This window comes from Liolophura sinensis, chromosome 10 (assembly GCF_032854445.1).
Source record: "Liolophura sinensis isolate JHLJ2023 chromosome 10, CUHK_Ljap_v2, whole genome shotgun sequence".
Taxonomy (NCBI): domain Eukaryota; kingdom Metazoa; phylum Mollusca; class Polyplacophora; order Chitonida; family Chitonidae; genus Liolophura; species Liolophura sinensis.
The window spans coordinates 2,708,750-2,730,885 of record NC_088304.1 but is presented as its reverse complement, the minus strand read 5'-3'; the positions used below and the strand labels follow the sequence as shown (position 1 = coordinate 2,730,885).

Genomic DNA, 22,136 nt, shown 5'->3' with positions numbered 1-22,136 from the left:
GATTGGTCAATTCACAGCATGCTGACACATGGCCAGCCTGCGTGAATGGTCAATTCACAGTATGCTGACACATGGCCAGCCTGCATGATTGGTCAATTCACAGTATGCTGACACATGGCCAGCCTGCGTGAATGGTCAATTCACAGTATGCTGACACATGGCCAGCCTACGTGATTGGTCAATTGACAGTACGCTGACACATGGCCAGCCTGCGTGATTGGTCAATTCACAGTATGCTGACACATGGCCAGCCTGCGTGATTGGTCAATTCACAGCATGCTGACACATGGCCAGCCTGCGTGAATGGTCAATTCACAGTATGCTGACACATGGCCAGCCTGCATGATTGGTCAATTCACAGTATGCTGACACATGGCCAGCCTGCGTGATTGGTCAATTCACGGTATGCTGACACATGGCCAGCCTGCGTGATTGGTCAATTCACGGTATGCTGACACATGGCCAGCCTGGGTGATTGGTCAATTCACTGTATGCTGATGCATGGCCAGCCTGCGTGATTGGTCAATTCACGGTATGCTGACACATGGCCAGCCTGCGTGATTGGTCAATTCACGGTATGCTGACACATGGCCAGCCTGCGTGATTGGTAAATTCACTGTATGCTGATGCATGGCCAGCCTGCATGTTTTGGTCAATTCACAGTATGCTGACACATGGCCAGCCTGCGTGACTGGTCAATTCACGGTATGCTGACACATGGCCAGCCTGCGTGATTGGTCAATTCACGGTATGCTGACACATGGCCAGCCTGCATGTTTTGGTCAATTCACAGTATGCTGACACATGGCCAGCCTGCGTGATTGGTCAATTCACGGTATGCTGACACATGGCCAGCCTGCGTGATTGGTCAATTCACGGTATGCTGACACATGGCCAGCCTGGGTGATTGGTAAATTCACTGTATGCTGATGCATGGCCAGCCTGCATGTTTTGGTCAATTCACAGTAGGCTGATACATGGCCAGCCTGCGTGATTGGTCAATTCACAGTATGTTGACACCTAGGCAGTTTGAACATTCATAAATAAAGTACTCCAAAACTGTCAATTTTAAAATCTCGGAATGACCCTTCTTGTACAGAGTACAATCCATTGATGTGCACTGTCAAATTTGCTGAAGACTTATAAATAATTGTTGAAATATGGAACTGGCTGCTCACCATTGCCATGCTTGTCAAACATGGATATTCCTGATGTGTGCTCCTCCAAATCCTGCCTCCATCCTGGCGGGTAACCTAGCAACCGCATCTTGTAAATATATGGTGGAACCTGTTGTGGTTTCAGACCCATGGCCTGTCTCAAGCCCTCACTGTGGAAACAGACAATGGCATTTTCATACCAATAAATTTTATCTTTGCTAAATGTATGTATGTATGCCTTGTGTTTTACATCGTCCTTAACAATTTTTCAGTCATATGACAATCGAGGAGTCAGTAGAGGCGTGTATGTGTGTGTGTATATATATATATATAGGAAAAAATAATAAAACACCTTCTCAACTTTTCTACATTCTGTTATATTCCAACTGCAGTTGGAATATAACAAAATGTACGCAGTTGTGAAAGTGTTTCATTATTTTATCCTTTGTAAATTCTCCTCACCTGAAGATCTTTCACTATTTCTTCAAATATATATCTCACATGCTGCCAAAGTGCTGCCACCACTAAAGTGTCATGCCGAAGACACCAGACATGACTTCCCACCCAGACACATTATACTGACATCATACCAACCAGTCCTGTTTCCTTGCTCTAGCCTCTCAGTGCTGAGTGCCAAGCAAGACAGCTACAAGTACCTTTTTTGAAGTCTTTGGTATGACTCGATTGGGTTTGATCTCAGGTCTCCTGATTAAGGCATGTATTAAAGTTAAATACAATTGCATGAACCCATCAGAAAAACTGGGGAAAATTATGTCCGAAAGTAGTACTTTTACATTTTTTCCCCCACTGAGATGGACAATATTTTTTCGCACACGTTCTTTGACTTCATTTAATTTTAAATTTATGTAGTTCAGGAGATTGGAGTCATTTGTCTGTAATGGAATGTAAATGTGTTGATATCACTGTCGTGTGCAGTATGTATGTGTTTCTTAGTATATTTGACATCTAGTTATGATTTCGTTAATCGAGTTACATGCAATTTCACAATATTGTACCTGAATTATAACATGATTTCAGTCATAAATCGTTTTGCTGACATTTTTTGTTGTAAAATTCACCAGCTTGTACAGAGCACATGATTTATTCTGAACTTTTTTCCACAAATGAAGTTTTCTAGTTCATTTGCAAGAAAAGATGAAAAAAAAAAATTTACAACTGTTTTGAAAACTTGGCCCAGAGCCATATGTCACATTACCTCACTTGGCCTGCTTTGAAGTCTGCGAAACGAGGGTCATCTTCAATGTGGTAACGATTATGTGAGCTGAAAGAGAAAACATCACTAACACTGAACTTGTGTTTGTGAATCATAGTCTACACATCTGCCCAAGGGTCGAAAGTCTGCATGTCTACCTGGCAAATAACTCTGAAGCTTGAAGTGAAGTCAGGCCTAATATACATGTACTTGGTGTTTTATCGGCAGAAGAAATCTTTCTTCAGCGTTCCAGGAAATTTAAAATAAAAATAAAAACTGGTGTGAGGATTTCAGAATTGCTGGGGAACACTTTCTTGGTTCCATGTACTTGTGAACTGGGAAACAGTGAGAAACAGTGGGAAACATTTTTTTGGTTCCCAACAATTTCTTCTACTGGAAACAATTCACCTGTAATAATTTCAGCATTAATTGTAGTATTAATGATATGTCTGTTCACATGTTTACTAAGCAGTTCTGAGTCAGTAGCTAAGTCTTTTTTTGTGGAAAACCAACTTTCGGTTCCATCAATTTTTAATCTGGGAACTGACACGCAAACGGAACGATCATTTCCGTGAAATCCTCATGCCTGTATAAAGCTTGAAAATCATCAAATTTGTGGAAAATGTGGACTATAATTTCACATTTAGCTCACCTGTAGGACACATGAATGCAAAACTTCAGCCCAATACATCAAGTACTGAAGTCATAAATTTGGCAAATTTATGGCAATAAATATGCACAATGGGCTTAAGATGTGGAACATCCCCCTTTTGTCACTGTCCTTCATACGCACGTAAAACTTCGAGTCAATACATACAGTACTTTTTGACATATCACCCCTCACATTTACTCTGACATTGATTCTAATACACTAAGTCATAAACATGGTAATCTGTGGTATTAAATATGCACACAGAGAATCAACGATGGATTATCCCCCTTATCTTATTGTGCTATACATGTGGGCAAAACCTGAACTCCTTACATACTTTTTGACATACCACCCCTAACATTTTGTTTCATATCTGTATATAACTGGACGCCAGCTCCGATTCGGAGTATGACATAAGCTACTTAGTACAGGACTGCTAAAACGCTAAATTTTTAGTTTCATGTTTGATTTTTTAGAGTCCACTTGCTCGTAATACAAAATAAAATTGGTGTCACCTGAGTAAAGGTAAATATGTGAGTTACAGGTAGAATGTAAGCTACAGATAAATATGTAAGCTACAGATAAATATGTGAGTTACAGGTAAATATGTAAGCTACAGATAAATATGTGAGTACAGGTAAATATGTGAGCTACATGTGATCAGATTACAGGTAAGTATGTGAGTCACAGGTAAATATGTGAGTTACAGGTAAATATGTGAACTACATGTGATCAGATTACAGGTAAGTATGTGAGTTACAGGTAAATATGTGAGTTACAGGTAAATATGTGAACTACATGTGATCAGATTACAGGTAAGTATGTGAGTTACAGGTAAATATGTGAGTTACAGGTAAATATGTGAACTACATGTGATCACATTACAGGTATGTCGAATTTCTTCAGGCCCAATCACCAAGATAGCAAGTTATTTCATAAGGAAAAGTGACCAGTTACAATTTGCCAGCTTCCTGTAGCACACAAATGCCTTGGAATTTTTATCCAAATCAAGTAATTCAATACATCAGAAAAAGCTGCATTACCATGTACATTTCTTGTACTCTCTTACAGACAATCTCTTGATGTTTACCTAGAGCCCATATTTCCCAGAGAGTTGAGACCCTTGGAGAATGAGATTCGCATAATCAAACCTCTACCTGAGTCCCTTTGAAAATGTCTCACATAGCCAAACCCCTACCTGAGCCCTTTGATAATGGCTCTCACATAACCAAACCCCTACCTGAGCCCCTTTGAAAATGTCTCACATAGCCAAACCCCTACCTGAGCCCTTTGATAATGGCTCTCACATAGCCAAACCCCTACCTGAGCCCCTTGGAGAGAGATCCCGGGGAGCTGTTCTGTTCAAGGAACTCCCGTCTTCTTTGACGGATCCGAGACTGGTCCTTTGGCTGAGGACATTCAGATAACATGTGCGCCTCTCCACAGTTAAAACATGTTGCCTTGGGCCTGTAAATGGGGTGAAAAAGATCAAAAAGTACATGTAGTGGTTTTAAGTGAATCCGACATTCATTTGTTTATCCACTCTGGGCATGTAATTTTCAACAATAATTCCTCCTGATCACAAAATCTGTTCATCTTGGAAGCTGATCTTTATGCAACCCCATTTTATTTAGTCCTGTTTCATTTCAATGAAATGTAAAATGCTGTGGTCAGACAATCCAACCAAGTAAGGGTTGAGGTGTTATAGTCCTCTGAGAAATGAATAACAATCAGGTAGCCGCTATATGATTAAATGAGTAATATATTTTTACGAGCTATGAACAGCAACACAGATATACACTGCTGGCAGAAGCTTGGAAGAATATATAATTCAGTTAATAGTCTCAAAGGTGCTGCCCAAGTGTTCTTTATTTACTGGTCAGACATACCTATTTCTTGTAATTTTTAGGACAGACATAAATTCTACATCAGGTAATTTACCTGGAAGGTCGTTGATTTGGGCCTTTGGTGTCATCCTCCTCTTCAGCAGGGAACACCTGTCTGTACACCTGTTCATAACTGATACAGTCAGGGAGAGTAATCTACACAATGGGAGATACAGTGTCACATAAACCACACTGTCATGCTGGGCTATCTATCTACAGTGTCACATAAACCACACTGTCATGCTGGGCTATCTATCTACAGTGTCACATAAACCACACTGTCATGCTGGGCTATCTATCTACAGCGTCACATAACCAACACTGTCATGCTGGGCTATCTATCTACAGCGTCACATAACCCACACTGTCATGCTGGGCTATCTATCTACAGCGTCACATAACCCACACTGTCATGCTGGGCTATCTATCTACAGTGTCACATAACCAACACTGTCATGCTGGGCTATCTATCTACAGCGTCACATAACCCACACTGTCATGCTGGGCTATCTATCTACAGTGTCACATAACCCACACTGTCATGCTGGGCTATCTAGCAGACTTTGCTCAGAAACTGAGGCCAGCCATTTGTGTATTTTCTAGCATTCCATTGCACTTTATCCACATTTTCATGTACTAGATTGTCTTTGACCCACTTTTTCATTGCCCCAAAATGTCCAAACATTGCACTTCAGAAACGTCACAAACTGGCCACATATTTATGTCTATAATTTATTAAATGTATCGAAATCCTGACTTCCACTGTCTCATGGGTTCAAATTGGCTTTTTATCCAGTTTTTCATTGCTCCACGATGTCCAATAATTGCACTTCAAAACTTTAAACACAATGAGCATATATATGTATCTTTATCTTGTTTATACCTTGATGTTCTAGGAATACAAACTGTGTTTAATTTCCAGCTTCCCACTAGACCAGCATGTCCATTGCAGACTATTTTACACCTTTCTAACACCGTTGAGAGTATGAATTAGTATTTTCAATTCCTTGTCAAATCTAAGTATCAATACACGTAGGTCACCTCAAGACTACTGTAAATCTTCAACCTTTTCAACCACTAAAGCAGTTTTTTCAGTGGAATTTATGCATACAATTATGCATGAAAATGACACCAAAAATTTGTCTGTGTCACTAAACAAGCAAGCTACATAAAACTGTGCTGATTATTTCTCTACACCCGATAGTTTTCTCAGAATAGTTCTTTTCTCAGCTTGCGCTATTCAGTATTACTACACCTAAAAAACCTATGCTATTCCCATCTAAAGCTTACCATCTGAATCACACGTACGCATAAGGCCCACTAGAGGCCATGCATACATGTATAACATCATGTATTTAAAACAGTTATATCCAGAGTAATTTGGGTTGTGGACATTACAGATTTAGATGTTTAGACATTACAGTTTGATCACCTGTTTATCGTAAACAGAGCTAAGGATACGTGGGGATTTCCCAGCCATCAGTCAATGCAGGGTTGTGCTCCACTAGGGGCCATCCAAAGGTGTCCAATATAAACTCATCATACATCTGGCTACAGCCAATGATCTGTCAAAAATACAAAAAAAAACACCTTATTGCACATCAGATGAAAAAAAATACAAACAGTTGCCTGATGCATCCAGTTAAAGCCAACTATCCTGCCAAAAATCCAAACTACCTCACAATACATCTCCCTACAGCCAATGATCTGAATGCCTACTTTTTCCAAAAATTACAGACAACAAATTTCAGCTAAAAAAACACAGCAACATACCTTGTACTAAATGTACTTTAGCACTAAAATCAGGGACATATTTAAAGTTACTCTGGTTCTGGAAGATGTTTGGGCTCCCAAACTGTTGTCCATCCAAACCAATCAAGCTGTATTAAAACTGACAAGTAAATTCAACAAAAATATGGTGGTTTATCAATAAAAAGTTAAAGTTTCATATAAATTTCTTTCATTCACAGACTAAAAAGCTCTTAGAAAGCATCATTTTGAGATGCATTTTTGACATTTCTTTATGCACAGTCACAGTGTCACCATCAAAGTCTGGTATCAGAACCTTTCGTGTTTTTCTAGATATGGTTCTGAAAATAAAACTTCTTTTTAAACTTGAATACTTCAGGCATTAAAATATAACTGACACTTACTGAATGGGATGATCGTAAGTGAACATTCCTGGAATCTTCTAATGACAGGTCAGGATTAAGATCCGCAGTGGACAATGTTCCAGCCTGAAATGATGACACGACAGAGATCAGGGTTATGTTAATATGAACAAATACCAAACATACAAAAAAGAGGTTGACTGCTAGAGGTCAAAAACTATAACAAATATTAACAAGACCTTTTATGCTTGATTTTATGCTTGATTTAAAGGATCTAAAGATTTCTCTTTTACGCTGTCAGTTATTACCTTAAATAACCTAAAAATTCATCCACTACAAAGTTTCCAGATTCCGAGAGTTCTATCGAATTTAGATAGATGTTCTCAGGTTTGTTTGGAAGGTACGCTGGTATAGTACGGAGAAAATGTAAGTTTCAGCACCAAAAGTAGTAATTTATTGGCCTCCAAGGAAGTACTTTGTTGGTCAAAATTTTAGGTCATTTATGGTATGTTTTAAATGTCCCGGATGCCATGCACCTTCACATGGTTTTTACCTTGAGCCGTAAACTTGGTAACCTCTCTGGCCTTTGTTGTTTTTCCTCTTGAACCAACATGGCAATGTACTGGTCAATCCGATTCCTATACTTTCTGTTAAACAAAACAAGAAGATGGTAAAACAATACATAACAACCAGTTGCCAGTATCTTATTTTTATTATTGCACTCAATCGTATTACACACCGCATCCTGGTAGTGAAGTTTCACGAAAGTTAGTTAAAGGATACCGAGAAAAGTTTGAGGGAAAACCCCACAATCCATTGAAAAAGAATTGACTAAACTCATTTTAAATGTATTAAGAGGACAATTAAGAACAGTACAGCTAAAACAGTCTTCTGTTACAGTTTAAGTAAATCTTACAACAAATCATCAAATTATTATTTTGCCAAATGCCGTGCAAGTGGGGCTGGAAGGGATCGGTAATTGGCTGTCTCCCACTACCCTACTTCTGCTGGTTGCAGCGACAGTTACTGGGACAGCACTATTGTTGTGTCTTTGCTTTTTGTATGTATGAATATATCTAGCTTCACTTTTCAAACTACATGATGCTTTATCTTGTTTTATATGTATTGATGTAGTTTTGATTGGACTCTGAAGTACATGTTTCCTAAGTATTAATTTCTCCATGAAGGCTTTGGGGAAGAATAGTTTGATTGTAAATTGATCGAGCTACCTTCGATAAGTACAGACAATATTATGATACTGATTACCACTGATATCTTTTCACCTAACAATGTTTGTGTAATTATTGATCTCCTGATATTCTTAGAAGCTCTTGTAGATGTACTTGGAAAATGGAGCTCATGCCTTGCGATTCAACATACCACTTACATATATGTATGCATGCTTGGGGTTTAATGTCATACTTAGTCAATAGGTGTGTGTACTTATATTATGTCTTCATGTGGCAAGGTGAGTCCAAGTATCATGCTGAAAACACAAACACCATGCACGACACCCCACCCAGTCACATTACACTGACACCCCTCCCAGTCACATTACACTGACACCCCACCCAGTCACATTACACTGACACCCCACCCAGTCACATTACACTGACACCCCACCCAGTCACATTACACTGACACCCCACCCAGTCACATTACACTGACACCCCACCCAGTCACAGTACACTGACACCCCACCCAGTCACATTATACTGATACCCCACCCAGTCACATTACCTTGACACCGGGCCAACCAGTCATGTTTCCTTGCTCTAACCTCTCACTGCTTAGTGCCAAGGGAGGCAACAGCCAGAGCCATTTTTAGAGTCTTTGGTATGACCCAACCCAGGTTTCATCTCGAAGTCTTCCAACTTCTAGGCAGACACTCTGGCCATTAGCCCACCAAAACTGTATCAGTCCATGAGTTATTTCCCTTTATTCTCAGTGGCTAAGAGATCAAGTTAAAAAATGAAACACTGTCTGTGATCTCCCAGCCTTACAAACTTAAAGATTACAAACCTAGCAATAACATTATTTTGGTAGATGACTTGAACAGCTGGTCCTTCTCCCAATGGTACATGCCTGAGGAAATGCAACAAAAATGTCATTAAGACATAAACCTGAAAACTGTTATTTAAGTTCACACGTTTTGTACCCCCCACTTGTACAGAAAATAATGTTCCATGACAAAACTGAAAACCAAATGCACCCCTCTTGAACAAAAATCAAAAGAAGTATGAAAAGCATACAATCTGTTTTGAAGATGATCATCATCAAAGATAAATAGCACCATGCTAGAAAACAGAGACTTAGTAATGAAAGGATATAATTAGTGCTGAAACCAACACATTCATGTATCAGGATTCTCCAGTCTCAGCACATCAGTTCCTTAACTCTGGCAGTCGTCAATCGCTATGTTGTGCATAATTTTACACTGTCTGACAAAATGACTATATTAACAATGACACTTGAACCATGTGTCCCTGTGACTTTCTAGACTACAATGCTATCTCCGTGACTTTATTTATTTATGTAATTTGTGTTTTACATCGTACTCAAGAATATTTCACTTATACGACGGCAGCCAGCATTACGAGGACAGGAAACCAGTGGGTGTTCAGACCATTCAAAGCAGTCTGGATTGTCAGTGTACCCATAAATACACCTAGATTCTGATTGACAATGAAAGTTTAGTACCATACATATTTTCAAGCTTTTCAACCTCAAAAGCACTTTTTCAGGGGAAATTATGAAGTACAAGTAATACAAAAATGATGATAAAAACAACTTGTTTGCGTCAATAAAGATGTAAGCTTCATGAAACTATTAAAATTATTTCTCTACACCCCACAGTTTTCTCATAATGTGTCAAAATAATGGTTGCACAAACTACATGTAGGGTATGTGTACAACAGAATTATGTGCTATTACCTGGTGGAGTCCAGCAGCTTTGTAAATCTCTTACATTTTTCATCTAAAAGTGAGTTAAGGTAACAACACCAACCAAACATTTTTGTGATTTTGGCAAAGCCATCATGAAAAAATGTGTCTGTTGGGTATAACCCTACTGACCCTCCATAATAGAAGGCCCTACTCAATATTTTTTAAATTTTTTTTTCCCCTTTTGTTCATTTCTTTACCACAAAGAACTCAAAGAGGATGGCCCAGCTGTACAGTACAAAATAAAGATATACTTGTAAAATACACTGATCATACCTTCATAAGGTTAAGACGCTCTTAAGTACATACTTGCTTACCCATAATTCTTCTAATTTTTGGGACATCTGTCCATTTAATAAACAGCATATTCACGTCTTTCCTGTGAGAAAAGTGTAATTCAACCTTCAGCACTACTAATATCTGTCCTAAAAATTAAAACTAGGGCAATTTAGTTTAACTTCAATAGTACCATTTTTTTTGCAATAGTAACATAGCGTAGTTTGCCAGCATTATTCGATATATTTAAGGACTTCGCAGAGTAAAGAGTAAATGAGGTCAATTCAATGAAAAATCAGCTTTTTACAATGAACATATTATTTTGCACACGGAGCTAATTTTCGTGGTACCTCTTCGTAAGTTCTTTTTAGCTTAATCAGTTCTCTTCTTTATTTGCCTCCCACAAAAATTTTTCATCCATGCCCGTTTTAGGAGGGTGTGACACTGATGGAACAGACAATTATGAGCGTAAGACTGTTCCATGATTATACAGACAAACAGCTTTTAAAGCACATGTAAAAAATGGTGGAATGCATCAAATGCAAAAACACAGATTTACTTGACAAATTCTTTGTTTACTGTTTCAGCTACTGTATGTTTAGGGGTTAACTAAAAAATTCATCAATTATTAATTTGCCTAATAGATGTATACGTGTAGGCCCATTTACCATGTTTGGTTTTAGGCTTTACTTATTTAATAGTATAGGCTTGAATGTATGGCAGTTATCTATTTCATAGCACAGGCTTGAAAGTATGTCAGTTTGGTCGTGTTCCATTTACCCTTCAGAAGAAGATACTGCCCTAGCCGGGTCTTTTAGACCCTTGACAGCTATGTCATAATGATATGGCCAGATTCATGTGATTAGTGTGGTTTAAGGAGGCATACTGCAGACATGTGTCTAACTTTGAGAAGACAATGAAATGTTCAGTTCAATCTGGGGTTTCCCTTCAACCAATGACTCCAGTCAAAATATTTAGATGTCAAGACATGCCAAGACACAGTACTAAGCAACCATGTAGATATGTAGATAGAAAAGAAGATTGTATCTGGTTCAATGGACTAATAATTCGCTTTCAAATCTTCTATTGTTTACATGTGTGATCCATGAGCATATGTTGCATTCTGGGAATCTCTGTGCTGCCTCTGTGCATGTTAACTTAGTTGGACGGACAGTTTACACTAGTTATGGTCTTCCACCTGTAATTCTCGTAATTAACATATTTTGAAAAATGTAAGCTTAGGGCGTTAACATCTCATTTTTGTATTTAGCTGAAACAACTCAAAAAATCTGAATTTCTGTCCCTTTAAAATTGTCTGAGCTTTCAAATCAGCTTTGGGCCTATTAAAATTAAACTACTCATAGCCCTTTTACACTTGTACTGATGCGTGCACAGTCTTGGATCAGTCAACTTCATCCTGGTAGGATAAATTGTAAAATTTCGGAAAACAGTTGATTACTAACCTACCACGCCCGGCAAGTGACTCTTTTATAATGATTAGAGTTTAAGTGGCACCTGACTGTTAAAATCTAGAGATTTCGATCATCCAAAGGTAAATATCCATCCATATATATTTAAGTCCAATCTCTCCAATCACTTCTCACTTACAAAAAGTCCATGTACAAGGCATGAACGCGTGGTCAGGCCGCTGGATACAAAACTATACTTGCTTTCAATTATGCTGGTTAGCCTAAATGACCTAAAATTTCACCCACAAAAGTGTATTTTTAAAGGCAAATAAATGTCAGAAAATTTTATTTTTGGTGCTGAAAGTTATAATTTTCCAGCACAATATTGTCCCATGTTCCAAGCAAACCTCAAAAGCTTTCTAAAATCAACAGAACTCTGAGAATGAGGAAAAATGGGCATGTGAGTCATAGACGAAATTTACGGCTATTTATGGTCCTTTTGTTGTGATACGATGTACACGCTCTGACTGGTTTTAGTCCCTTTGACTTTAGATGATACACATCGCATTAAGATTTGCGCATGAGGGAACTAAACTATAGCACATGCTGTTGGTTTTACCTGCACGATGTCCACAAATGAGGCCAGTATGAGTCGGACGTTTTGTATCCTGCTAGCTGTCTGGATACAATATCTATACAATATCTATGCCTATATGGCGGTCATTTCATAAATGAGTGCGTGGAAAGGTTGGAACAAATATGGATGGATATTTACCTTTGGGGAGATTAAAATCTCAGGATTTTAACAGTCAGATGCGCCAGGAGAGTAAACATTGTAAAGGAGTCACTGGGACGGTGGGAGGTTAGTAATCAACTGTTATACAAAATTTTACAATTCATTCTACCGGGGTGAAGGGGACTGATCCATGACTATGCAAGTATCAGTACAAATATACAAGAGCATTGCGCAGTCATCCCGGGTTAAACTACTCAGAGCAGTCAGAGGGTCTTAATTATCATTCAAACGGATCCAGCAATCTGATATGTCTACTATCTATGTAGAACAGCTGTAACATGGCCAGGCCTATGTAATCAATTCAAAGACCTGTGCAAGAGGTTAAACTCCGCTCATAATGACCCCGTTCATAAAAGATACAATCCTTCTTCAACTTTGATACACTTTCGTTTTCACATTTGATGGACGATCCTGATGTTCCTGCAATACCGGTTAGGGTGGAATTTTTATCTGTACCATTCACATCTGTAGTGTCTTCAACAGTTGAATTGAAATCCATCCTTGCATCTTCTGATATAAAGTCAACATTGCTTTCCTTCCTTTCATTATTATGTTGTTGTTGTTCATCATTGTCCGAAAAATCCGAAGAACTGTCAGAATCAGATTCAAAATCATCCGCTTTAAACACAAAGCTTTTGTCCTTGTCGTTTTCTGGTTCTTCGCTTTCTTTTTTGATGTAGGAACTTTCAGGTAGTCTGTCTTTTTCAAATTCTTCAAAAAGTGAAGAATCGCCGAACATGTCGGTTGCCATTTTGAACAACTCCCGCGGAACTCGGAAAACCTGAATGCTGATTGCACCAAATTTATAGACAATATATTATTCACACAAAATTTCTTTTCATAAAAAAATATTTAAAAAAATATTTTTTTAATATTGGTTGATGAATTTCTAAATCTCACCATACAGCAGTAAATAAAAGTTAATGCAGACGAATTATTTCTTGAACGGGTGCAGTGTTCGAAATGAGTTTCGAGAGATCATCGCCATCGGCGCTTAAACTGCCGGGCATTTATCTCGGTTGTCGTAGGATACGATATTTGTATTTGACAAAGAGTGGAAATGTTCGTGTTCCTCATATCGATGACTTAATGTCAGAAACACACACGCAGGTACATGCACAAGTTAAATTATGTCTTGTAAGACAGCTCTTAGTCCGAGATTGCTCTGACCGTTAGGTTTGTCAAAATTGCGTGCGGCCAAGGATGTGAGATCACGCTCCATTTGAAACCGTTTGTCACGACGTTTGAGACAAAAATCCTGTATCAAATATGTGTCTACTGACTTAGCCTATCTATGTTCCTTACATTTTTGCTTGTCGATTTATCGCAAGCACAACATTGATTTATCATTTCCTAGGCCGCGTGAGATTCCATGGTGACACTTAAAGTGAATGGCGGTTTTGGCACGCTCAACATAATTGACAAGGGCAGGTAACTAGCTGGGGCACATGTTGGGTTGGGACCTACTTTCGTCAAACAAAATGTGGCCAAACCTAATTTCAGCGTAATCTCGGACTAGCAAGCTCTATGCAGCTATGTTTACCATGTAGAAGTCAGATGTCGAATAAGGAAAGAGATCATTTAGCCATCTGATTCTATCTAGCTATCTGTGATTAGAGGTAAAGCGGAAGTCTTGTTTAGTTTTCTTATAGCTAACCTCAAGAGTAATGTAGGTCATCAGAATATGAGGACAATTTGCACTTAAGCTTAAAACCATGAATACTTGATCATTGTACACTGGTGGGGTGATGAGAGCAAGTGCAGATTGCCAGGTTTCCAGGCTTAGATGATATCATGATTTACTCAGGTAGGATCAGGACAAGCTCTCATCTACTTGCACTCCTGTTTGGGAACCAAGAAATACTGGGCAAAAGTGCGGAGGATGTACATGTATGCACCTGATTATCACAATATATCCATTGAGCTACCCCACTGGCAAAGCTTGCTGCATATGCAATACTTACATGTAATATCTAAATCCACTTAATACATGGTCTGTCAGCAAGCTGAGACATTTATGCACCTTTGGCAGTCATTGGCACTGACCTTTATTGGATATTTACTCAGAAAATGTCAGTTAAACTATACAAAAAGGTCTGTTTTGAGCTATTGGCTGTGTGATGCCATGTCTACCCAGTTGAGCTCAATTGGTAAGTCAGTCTTTGGCGAGTGACATCATCTAAAAATATGTCACAACCTTATTTAAATATTCCAACATATAGAACAGCTCACCATGCAAAGGTGAAGAATAACTTGTTTTGAAAGCTTATTCTAAAGTGAAGTAGAAGTATGAAGTGCCAGATGCTTTTAAAATATGTTGCTTCCTCATTTGATAGACCAAATTGGTGTAAGAATGAGAGGTCATGTGATCTAAATGAGAGTTCCTGTAATCTAGATGAGAGTTCTTGTGATCTAGATGAGAGCTTTTGTGATCTAGATGAGAGCTCCTGTGATCTAGATGACAGCTCCTGTGCATCAAGATGAGAACCCCTGGGATATATACAGGAGAGCTTCTGTAATCTAGATGAGAACCGTGGTTTAGATGAGAGCTCCGGTAATCTAGACAAGAGCTCCTGTGATTTACATGGGTGCTGTGATCTAGACTAGAGCTCCTGTGCTTCTTGAGTCACTTCAGCTGTTTGACCAGCTAGGTTTAAGACCAACTGTTTCAGCTGTTTCTTTTCTATCCCACTGCAGAATCTGTAGGAGAAGTAAATCATGGTATTTTATCAAGGGTATAAGTGGAATGAATGCAGTTATCCTGGATTGTCTTTGCTGACAGGTTGTAACAAAGAGAGTATTGTAATAAAATGTGCTTTCAGCTGACAGTGGATGCATACTGGCTGTATTACTTTCTTGATCACAATGGAAAAATAAGCCATATCTCTGCACCTATTATTTATGTATTTTGTTTTTAGATAAGTTTCTGAGTTATTTCCCTTGTTGTTTTCTCCTTCTGTATGATGGTAAAGTTGGAGTTTGCAACATGTGTCCATTTTTTTTTTTGGTATCTTTGATCAGTAACATGTGGTTATTTATGAACTCAGCTTAATGATGTAGTGGGCAGAGCACCTGCCTCGTAAACAGTAGGTCAGTGGATCAAACCCAAATGCAGTCAGAAGACTTCAACATCATTAATCTTTTGTATGGCCTAACTTGGTGCTCAGCATAAATGAGAGGAGTGGACAAAGTTCTGGTCAGCCCATTGTGAGTATAATTTTACTGAGTGGGGCTTTGTGTCTGCTGTCTGTGGCATGGTGTTCCAGTGAGACAGCAGCATGATGTCTATGTGTAGCCTTTGTCATCAGCATGCGTGCTGAAATCCTGCCTGTGGTGATCTTGAAGCTGGCTGAGCCCAGTGGAAGTAAACTAGCAAGGTAGAAGATGGGATCAGTTAGGAGTGTCCCATTTGAGTACAGTATATTGTGTGTACCAACTTTTGTTCCTGCCATCAGCAATGTTGGACGGAGAAAAAGCCTGTGGTTTTAGCGAAATATTATGCCCCAGCGGTTATAGGACATTGGCTAATTGAACAAATAGTTTGCACCTATTCCTTTTTCATCTAGGTATGTTTTGAGCAGAACAAGAGAGAGAGAAAAGTGCAAGCAACAATTTTTAGAATACTGATAAGACTTTCCTTAAGTATTGGTTAGTATGATTATGCATGTATATAAATATATTCGTCACATTTCTCTTGTCAGGGGGAGCTTATTCCACTGTTTCTGGCATCAGATGTTTTAGCAGGAATTGCCCAGCTACCTAAAAACTATCCACGGATTCACAGTCGGTATTCTAAAGAGGGCATGGCAACAAAACTGAAACTCTTGGGTAGGTATGAATGAGAATATTGGTATATTTCCTTGTGCATGAACCGATTAAGAAAAAGCTGTTGTGGCTTGAAGTTTCAGCATGTAAAGTTCTATGGGTAAAGGAATTGGAGTTCCCATAGTAAACCATAGATCTTTTGCAAGCTCCTGACCCACATGTGACGTACAAATGTAGACTAAACAATCTCAAATTTCACCCACAAAAGTGCATTTTCAGAGGCAAATTAATGTTACGAAATATTATTTTTGGTACTGAAGCTTACAAATTTCCAGCAGAATATCATTTTGTGTTCCAAGTCAACCTCAAAACACCTAAATTCTCAAATCAATAGAACTCTCCGAATGAGGAAATATGAGTTAGTCATGGATGAAATTTGTGGTAATTTAGGGTATGTACAGCAAATTGATGCAAGACAAGTAGTCTTCAGTGAGCATTGGACTGCATAAAAGGCTACATGAGCAAAGTTTACTGCTTACCAAGGCCCCAAGAATAGTGAGGATGGGAAATCTACTAATTCCGGGTTCAACACCAGGTTTTAACCTGCACCTGAGTTGTAGTGATTGGCAGGCCAGAAGCCTAACCACTTCGCTAACCTTGTCCGGCATTCGCATCAAGTTCGTCGTTGATGTCACCTCTGAAAACTTCTGACCATTGATGGATATAAAAAATGTTGAAAAATTGTGAATGTTTTACATTTTATTTGCTTAGCATAACTTTCTTTGCATGTTTTAAAATCATAATGTTCACATGTTCCTTCACATGTGTCCTGTAATATCCCAGGAAGATAAACATTCAAGCGTTGAACATGTGAATGCCGAGTATTTGTGATAACATTTTTATCTCTTTCATGATTTGCTAGACTAGTCTCTGACCGACTCTTTGAAAAGCTACGCCAGCCTCATAGGTATCATAGTTTTGTGTTACTTGAAATAAAATCCATCTGACAAAAGAGTAGGTCGCTGTGAGTTCAAGTACAGCTTATGTTGGATTCCTGTCCGGCCATACGTGGGAAGATCTGCCAGATTCTCGTGGATTTTCCCCACCATGAATCTGGCCACTGTCGTTTAAGTGAAATAAAACTACAATCAAATAAAGAAATAAAAAACAAAACAGTGAAAATTAATCACAATTATAACTCAGCAGTTTCCATCAGCTTCATTGGTTAACTTTTGTCAGCCTCATGAGTTAACCTTCATCAGACTTATAGGTTAACTTTCATCAGGCTCAAGGGTTAACCTTCATCAGCCTCATAGGTTAATCTTCATCAGCCTTATGGGTTAATTTTCATCAGCCTTATGGTTTAGCCTTCATCAGCCTCATGAGTTTAACCTTCATCAGACGTATGCGTTAATCTTCATCGACTTCAAGGATTAACCTTCATCAGCCTCATGAGTTAATCTTCATCTGCTTCATGAGTTAATCTTCATCAGCCTCATGAGTTCACCTTCATCAGCTTCATGAGTTAAACTTCATCAGTCTGATGGGTTAATCTTCATCAGCCTTATATGTTAGCCTTTGTCATCCTCATGGGTTAACCTTAATACCCTTATGTTAACCTTCATCCGGCTCATGGGTTAACCTTCGCCAGCCTCATGAGGTTACCTTCATCAGCCTTCTGGGTTAGCCTTCGTCAGCCTTATATGTTAACCTTTGTCAGCCTCATATGTTAACCTTTGTCAGCCTCATGGGTTAACCTTCATCAGCTTCATGGATTAACCTTCATCAGCCTCGTGGGTTAACCTTCATCAACCTCATGTGTTAACCTTCGTCAGCCTCATGGGTTAACCTTCATCAACCTCATGTGTTAACCTTCATCAGCTTCATAGGTTAACCTTCATTAGCCTCATGGGTTAACCTTTATCAACCTCATGGGGTCATGGACTTTTTGTCACAATATCATCGGTTTATCAGAATGACAATTTCATCATGATTTTAACACTATAAATGTGTCTTGTCTCGCCAGGTCATCGTATAGTGGACATAGCCAATAGCCAGGAGGTGTGGTTTTACAGTATCCAGGGGCTGTTGAAGGCGGTGTTTGAGTATCACCCCAGGTCTATTGTCAGGGATTGCTTGATGTCTCTCAGGGTGAGCAATATTTGTGTTATACATGTAGGTTATATTCATCTATTCAGGGGAGAATACTGTGGTAAGGCATGTATGCTTAAGTAGGTCATATTGATGGGGACTTTAATATTTAGCTACATGTATCTGTTATGTAAATTTGGTACATGTATATTGTACGATCTGCTGTGTTCAACCTAAAACTTTGTGCGTGACTTGAGTTTCTCATTTGGCCTGATTCTATGATTTATTGACCCTAAAAGGTGCTTCAAGGGTTGCTTGGGAAGGAGGATGATATCCTGCTGGAAAGTTTTAGCAACAGTATTATTTTATTGTTTGCTTTGTTTTTTTTGGTTGAATTTTGAGGACAAATATAGTTACTAGTGCACGCATAGATTAACGTAGTAGTCTCCCTTGAATAGATGAATAAAATCTATATGAATCATATAAATCTGATGTCCACATAGAATGTTCAACCTTTTTTTATACCACAAATGCTCGAATTCGTTCTATCCATGTAGAGTACCTTGCACATCCTCTCAATTTCCTTCAGTTAATGATTTATTTATTTATGAGTGTTAGGGCATTTTATGTCATATTCCAGAATATTTCACTTTACATATGAGTACTCAAGTTTGTGAATCAAGGAAACAGAGTAAATCCCAGTTCCTAACAAACTTGGGGCCCCGTTCTACAAAGCTCTGGCAACGCTGCCTTAAGCACATTTACCACGGTGACGAATCTCTTTGCTGTATGTTGTCATGGAAGTTACGCCATCTGCAATTTGCGACTGTTTCGTTAGACGGTCCCTTGACATTATGCCACAGCCTAACTATAGCTGGATTTGAACCCTTGACACCTCATTACCCCTCAGACCTAAAACAAATTTTGGCCAAAGCTGTGTAGTCAATTGTTCAAGTCATCTTGGTCCTGAGTTGTGCAGGAGGAGATGGCGCAATGTATGGGAAAAGATGCCCTTCTGTGTGAGATCAGGGGCTCCATAGTGCGAGAAAAGATACACCATTGTGTGGGAAAAGATGCCCTGTTGTGTAGGAAAAGACTTTTCATTGTGCAGGTATAGATACCTCCTGGAATTTAACTGACTGCTGATCATTACTATTTTGATTTAAACCATGTGTCTTATTTTTCAGGAATTATGGATTCAGCGGTTTGAAGATGCTCTTCTTCCGGCTGATGCTGATGTAAATGTAGAAACAGACACAAGCTGTTGCAGGTTAAGGGAACAAGTATCTTCACAAGGAATTTCAACGGATTGTGGAGTGCTTCAAAGACTAGAGCCTCTGTCAAATAAAACTGTAAACAAGAGTTTATCAACTGATATGGCTGCTGTGACTAGCGAACCTTGGGTACAGGCACCTTTGAAGAGTGCAAATAAACTAGAAGATATCAAGCACCAGCTTGAAAATATTTTACAGAATGTTGCTGATTTTTTGGATTACAGTGTTGAATCCACAGAGGAGCGTAGCAAACTGACAGTACTACAAACAACGTTGAAGTTTTGCGTAGTTTGTTTCTTCACCGAAAACTATGTTTCTGACGCTATATTTCCAGTGTGCCTTTTACAGTCTTATACAAATTTCACAAGCCAGGAGTCTGAATGGAAATGGGAAAACTTTGAAAATCACTTTGGTATAGATCCTCGAAAAAACTTTGTTCTTTGTGTACTCAGCGAATGGCTCGGGAAAGAATTTTCTGCATTGGAGGAGAAAATCAGTGAACGCGTTGCCAGTTTTAAGCAGTCTCATATTAGACAGATTGACAGTTTGCCTACACCTCAGTCCATAGTAGACCAGCTTTTCCCAGCATGCATGGGCTGTTTGCTGGAGAACTGGATGGGGGTTCATAGAACAAGGTACATCCCTGAACACCATAACTTCCCTGAAAAATCCCACCAATCAGGGTTGAGCGACCATAACTATATTCATCAGATTTCTCAGGCTGACTCTGATCCCATTCCTGCAGTAGAACAGGGGCTTGCAGTGTATGATATAAAGCACTACCCCTTTGTTCAGCTCATCTTGGAATTCACCAACAACTGTTTAATCTCGGGCGTCGCTCATGTTCTCTATTCCAGGCTAAGAGAAGGATTGATTTAGCAAGAAAGGAGAACTACCTTTGGTGGGGAAGAATATATCAATAAAGTTTTATATGTGGCCTAATGCACGATTATACAGTGTTGCCCTATACGGTTAAGTAGGTCATCCTTAGAACTTAAAGTCAGCATGCCGGGAAGAGCTAGAATTGGCTATGCCAGTGCCCACGAAACCAGACCCTGCTTTTGGAATGGTCAGGAAGCACCACATGGCTTTTTTAAGGTTCCAAACGCGAAACTGTGAAAAGTGTATTAAGGGGCCACGCGGACTTAACTTGTTTTTTCTTGCCATCACTGATGGCCCCCTTATTAGTATGTTTATTGGCTCAATTGCATTTTCCACTGATTCGTTTGCAGCTTTGATGTTAAGGGTTTGTCTTATGTGCGGTGGTTTATTTGATCGTAGCAGTCCTCTTTCTTGATCCTAGCAATTCTGTTTTTTTGATTCTCCCATAAACCTCATTGTCATCATAAAAGTGAATTATTCTTTGTGATAAACGCCAGTTAAATAAACAAACTAGACGTGGTGCTGTGTTAATAAAACACATACATGAGACTTTTCTTTTGCAAAGAATATAAACATAATACATGCAAGGTACATGCTTAGTACAAAATGTGCAAAATAAAGACAAAATGAAAAAAAAAAGGCATTCACGGAACACCGGTAGCTTGCCTGATACGTTCAAACATTGACCTCTAAACCAAAATAAAGAAGACTGATTGACATTGTCATACATATTATTCTCTAATTAGATAATGGTAAGATATTGTCATTGAATCAACTTTGTACAGGCAAGCTAAAAACAGAATGTAAATTAAAATGTACCAAAAAATCAGGTCCTTTCCACAGTGAGGAGAAAGTGTGTACCAGTTGGAAGCTCTATCTTGAATCGTTTTTGAGGAATGGTGTCCATAAGTAATACACCCCCACATGGATAAATGCAGACAGACGTAAATATTTATTTTAGTATTTTATTATTAAGAGTTTTACGCCGTACTCAAGATTATTTCATATATATGACGGTGACCAGCATTATGGTGGAAGGAAACCCACAACCATCTGCAGGTTGCTGGCAGACCTTCCCATGTACATCTGGAGAGGAAGGCAACATGAGCTGGACTGAAGAAAAAATGGGGGAAAAAGAAAAAATCTGTTCCTCTCCACAGTGACCAGGGTGAGAAGTGTGTACCAATATTGGAAGCTCTGTCGTGGATCCTTTTTGAGAAATGGTGACCACAAGTAATACCCCTGCGCAGACAAGCACAAATTATTTATTTCATTGGTGCTTTACGCTGTACTCAAGAATATTTCACTTATACGATGATGACCAGCATTATGGTGGGAGGAAACCTTGTTAAGCCCACAACCATCTGCAGATTGCTGGCTGGCCTTCCTAAGTATGTCAGGACAGGGAGCTAGCATGGGTTGGACATGAACTGAAACGGCTGCATTGGTTAAAGGCTCCTGGGTCATTGTGCTGCACTAGTACACTAAGCAAGAAATTTACAAAACACAGAAATAAAAAAGGTTGTACATTTATTAAAATTTTAAGCTTACATGACTGTAAACATAGCACTTAACAGCGTCATCAACAAAACATTAATTAGCATGGTCGAAGGACAGGTGTGAAAATCACCGACTTTTCAATGTTCAACGACACTACATGTATTAGACCTGTATGAATAAG

At 38.9% G+C, this 22,136-nt stretch overlaps 2 protein-coding genes across 2 annotated transcripts in view; one reads left to right on the top strand and one right to left on the bottom strand.

Moving 5' to 3' along the window:
- LOC135476189 (zinc finger CCHC domain-containing protein 8-like) overlaps positions 1 to 13,194 on the bottom strand; it is a 28,528-nt gene extending 15,334 nt beyond the window's left edge. Inside the window, exons 1-10 of the mRNA XM_064756124.1 lie at positions 12,804 to 13,194; positions 9,954 to 9,996; positions 9,042 to 9,104; positions 7,573 to 7,666; positions 7,062 to 7,145; positions 6,370 to 6,473; positions 4,964 to 5,041; positions 4,346 to 4,489; positions 2,374 to 2,439; positions 1,179 to 1,327 (exon numbers count right to left, since the gene is read on the bottom strand). Coding sequence (XP_064612194.1) covers positions 1,179 to 1,327; positions 2,374 to 2,439; positions 4,346 to 4,489; positions 4,964 to 5,041; positions 6,370 to 6,473; positions 7,062 to 7,145; positions 7,573 to 7,666; positions 9,042 to 9,104; positions 9,954 to 9,996; positions 12,804 to 13,194 — 1,216 coding nt within the window. The remainder of the gene's footprint in view (positions 1 to 1,178; positions 1,328 to 2,373; positions 2,440 to 4,345; positions 4,490 to 4,963; positions 5,042 to 6,369; positions 6,474 to 7,061; positions 7,146 to 7,572; positions 7,667 to 9,041; positions 9,105 to 9,953; positions 9,997 to 12,803) is intronic.
- A 191-nt stretch (positions 13,195 to 13,385) lies between these two features.
- LOC135476812 (uncharacterized) lies at positions 13,386 to 20,606 on the top strand. The gene is made up of 4 exons (XM_064756943.1): positions 13,386 to 13,553; positions 16,145 to 16,271; positions 18,235 to 18,359; positions 19,487 to 20,606. The coding sequence occupies exons 1-4, from the start codon at positions 13,407 to 13,409 to the stop codon at positions 20,450 to 20,452; spliced, it is 1,365 nt and encodes a 454-aa protein (XP_064613013.1). The 5' UTR covers positions 13,386 to 13,406; the 3' UTR covers positions 20,453 to 20,606.
- Positions 20,607 to 22,136: the final 1,530 nt, after the last annotated feature.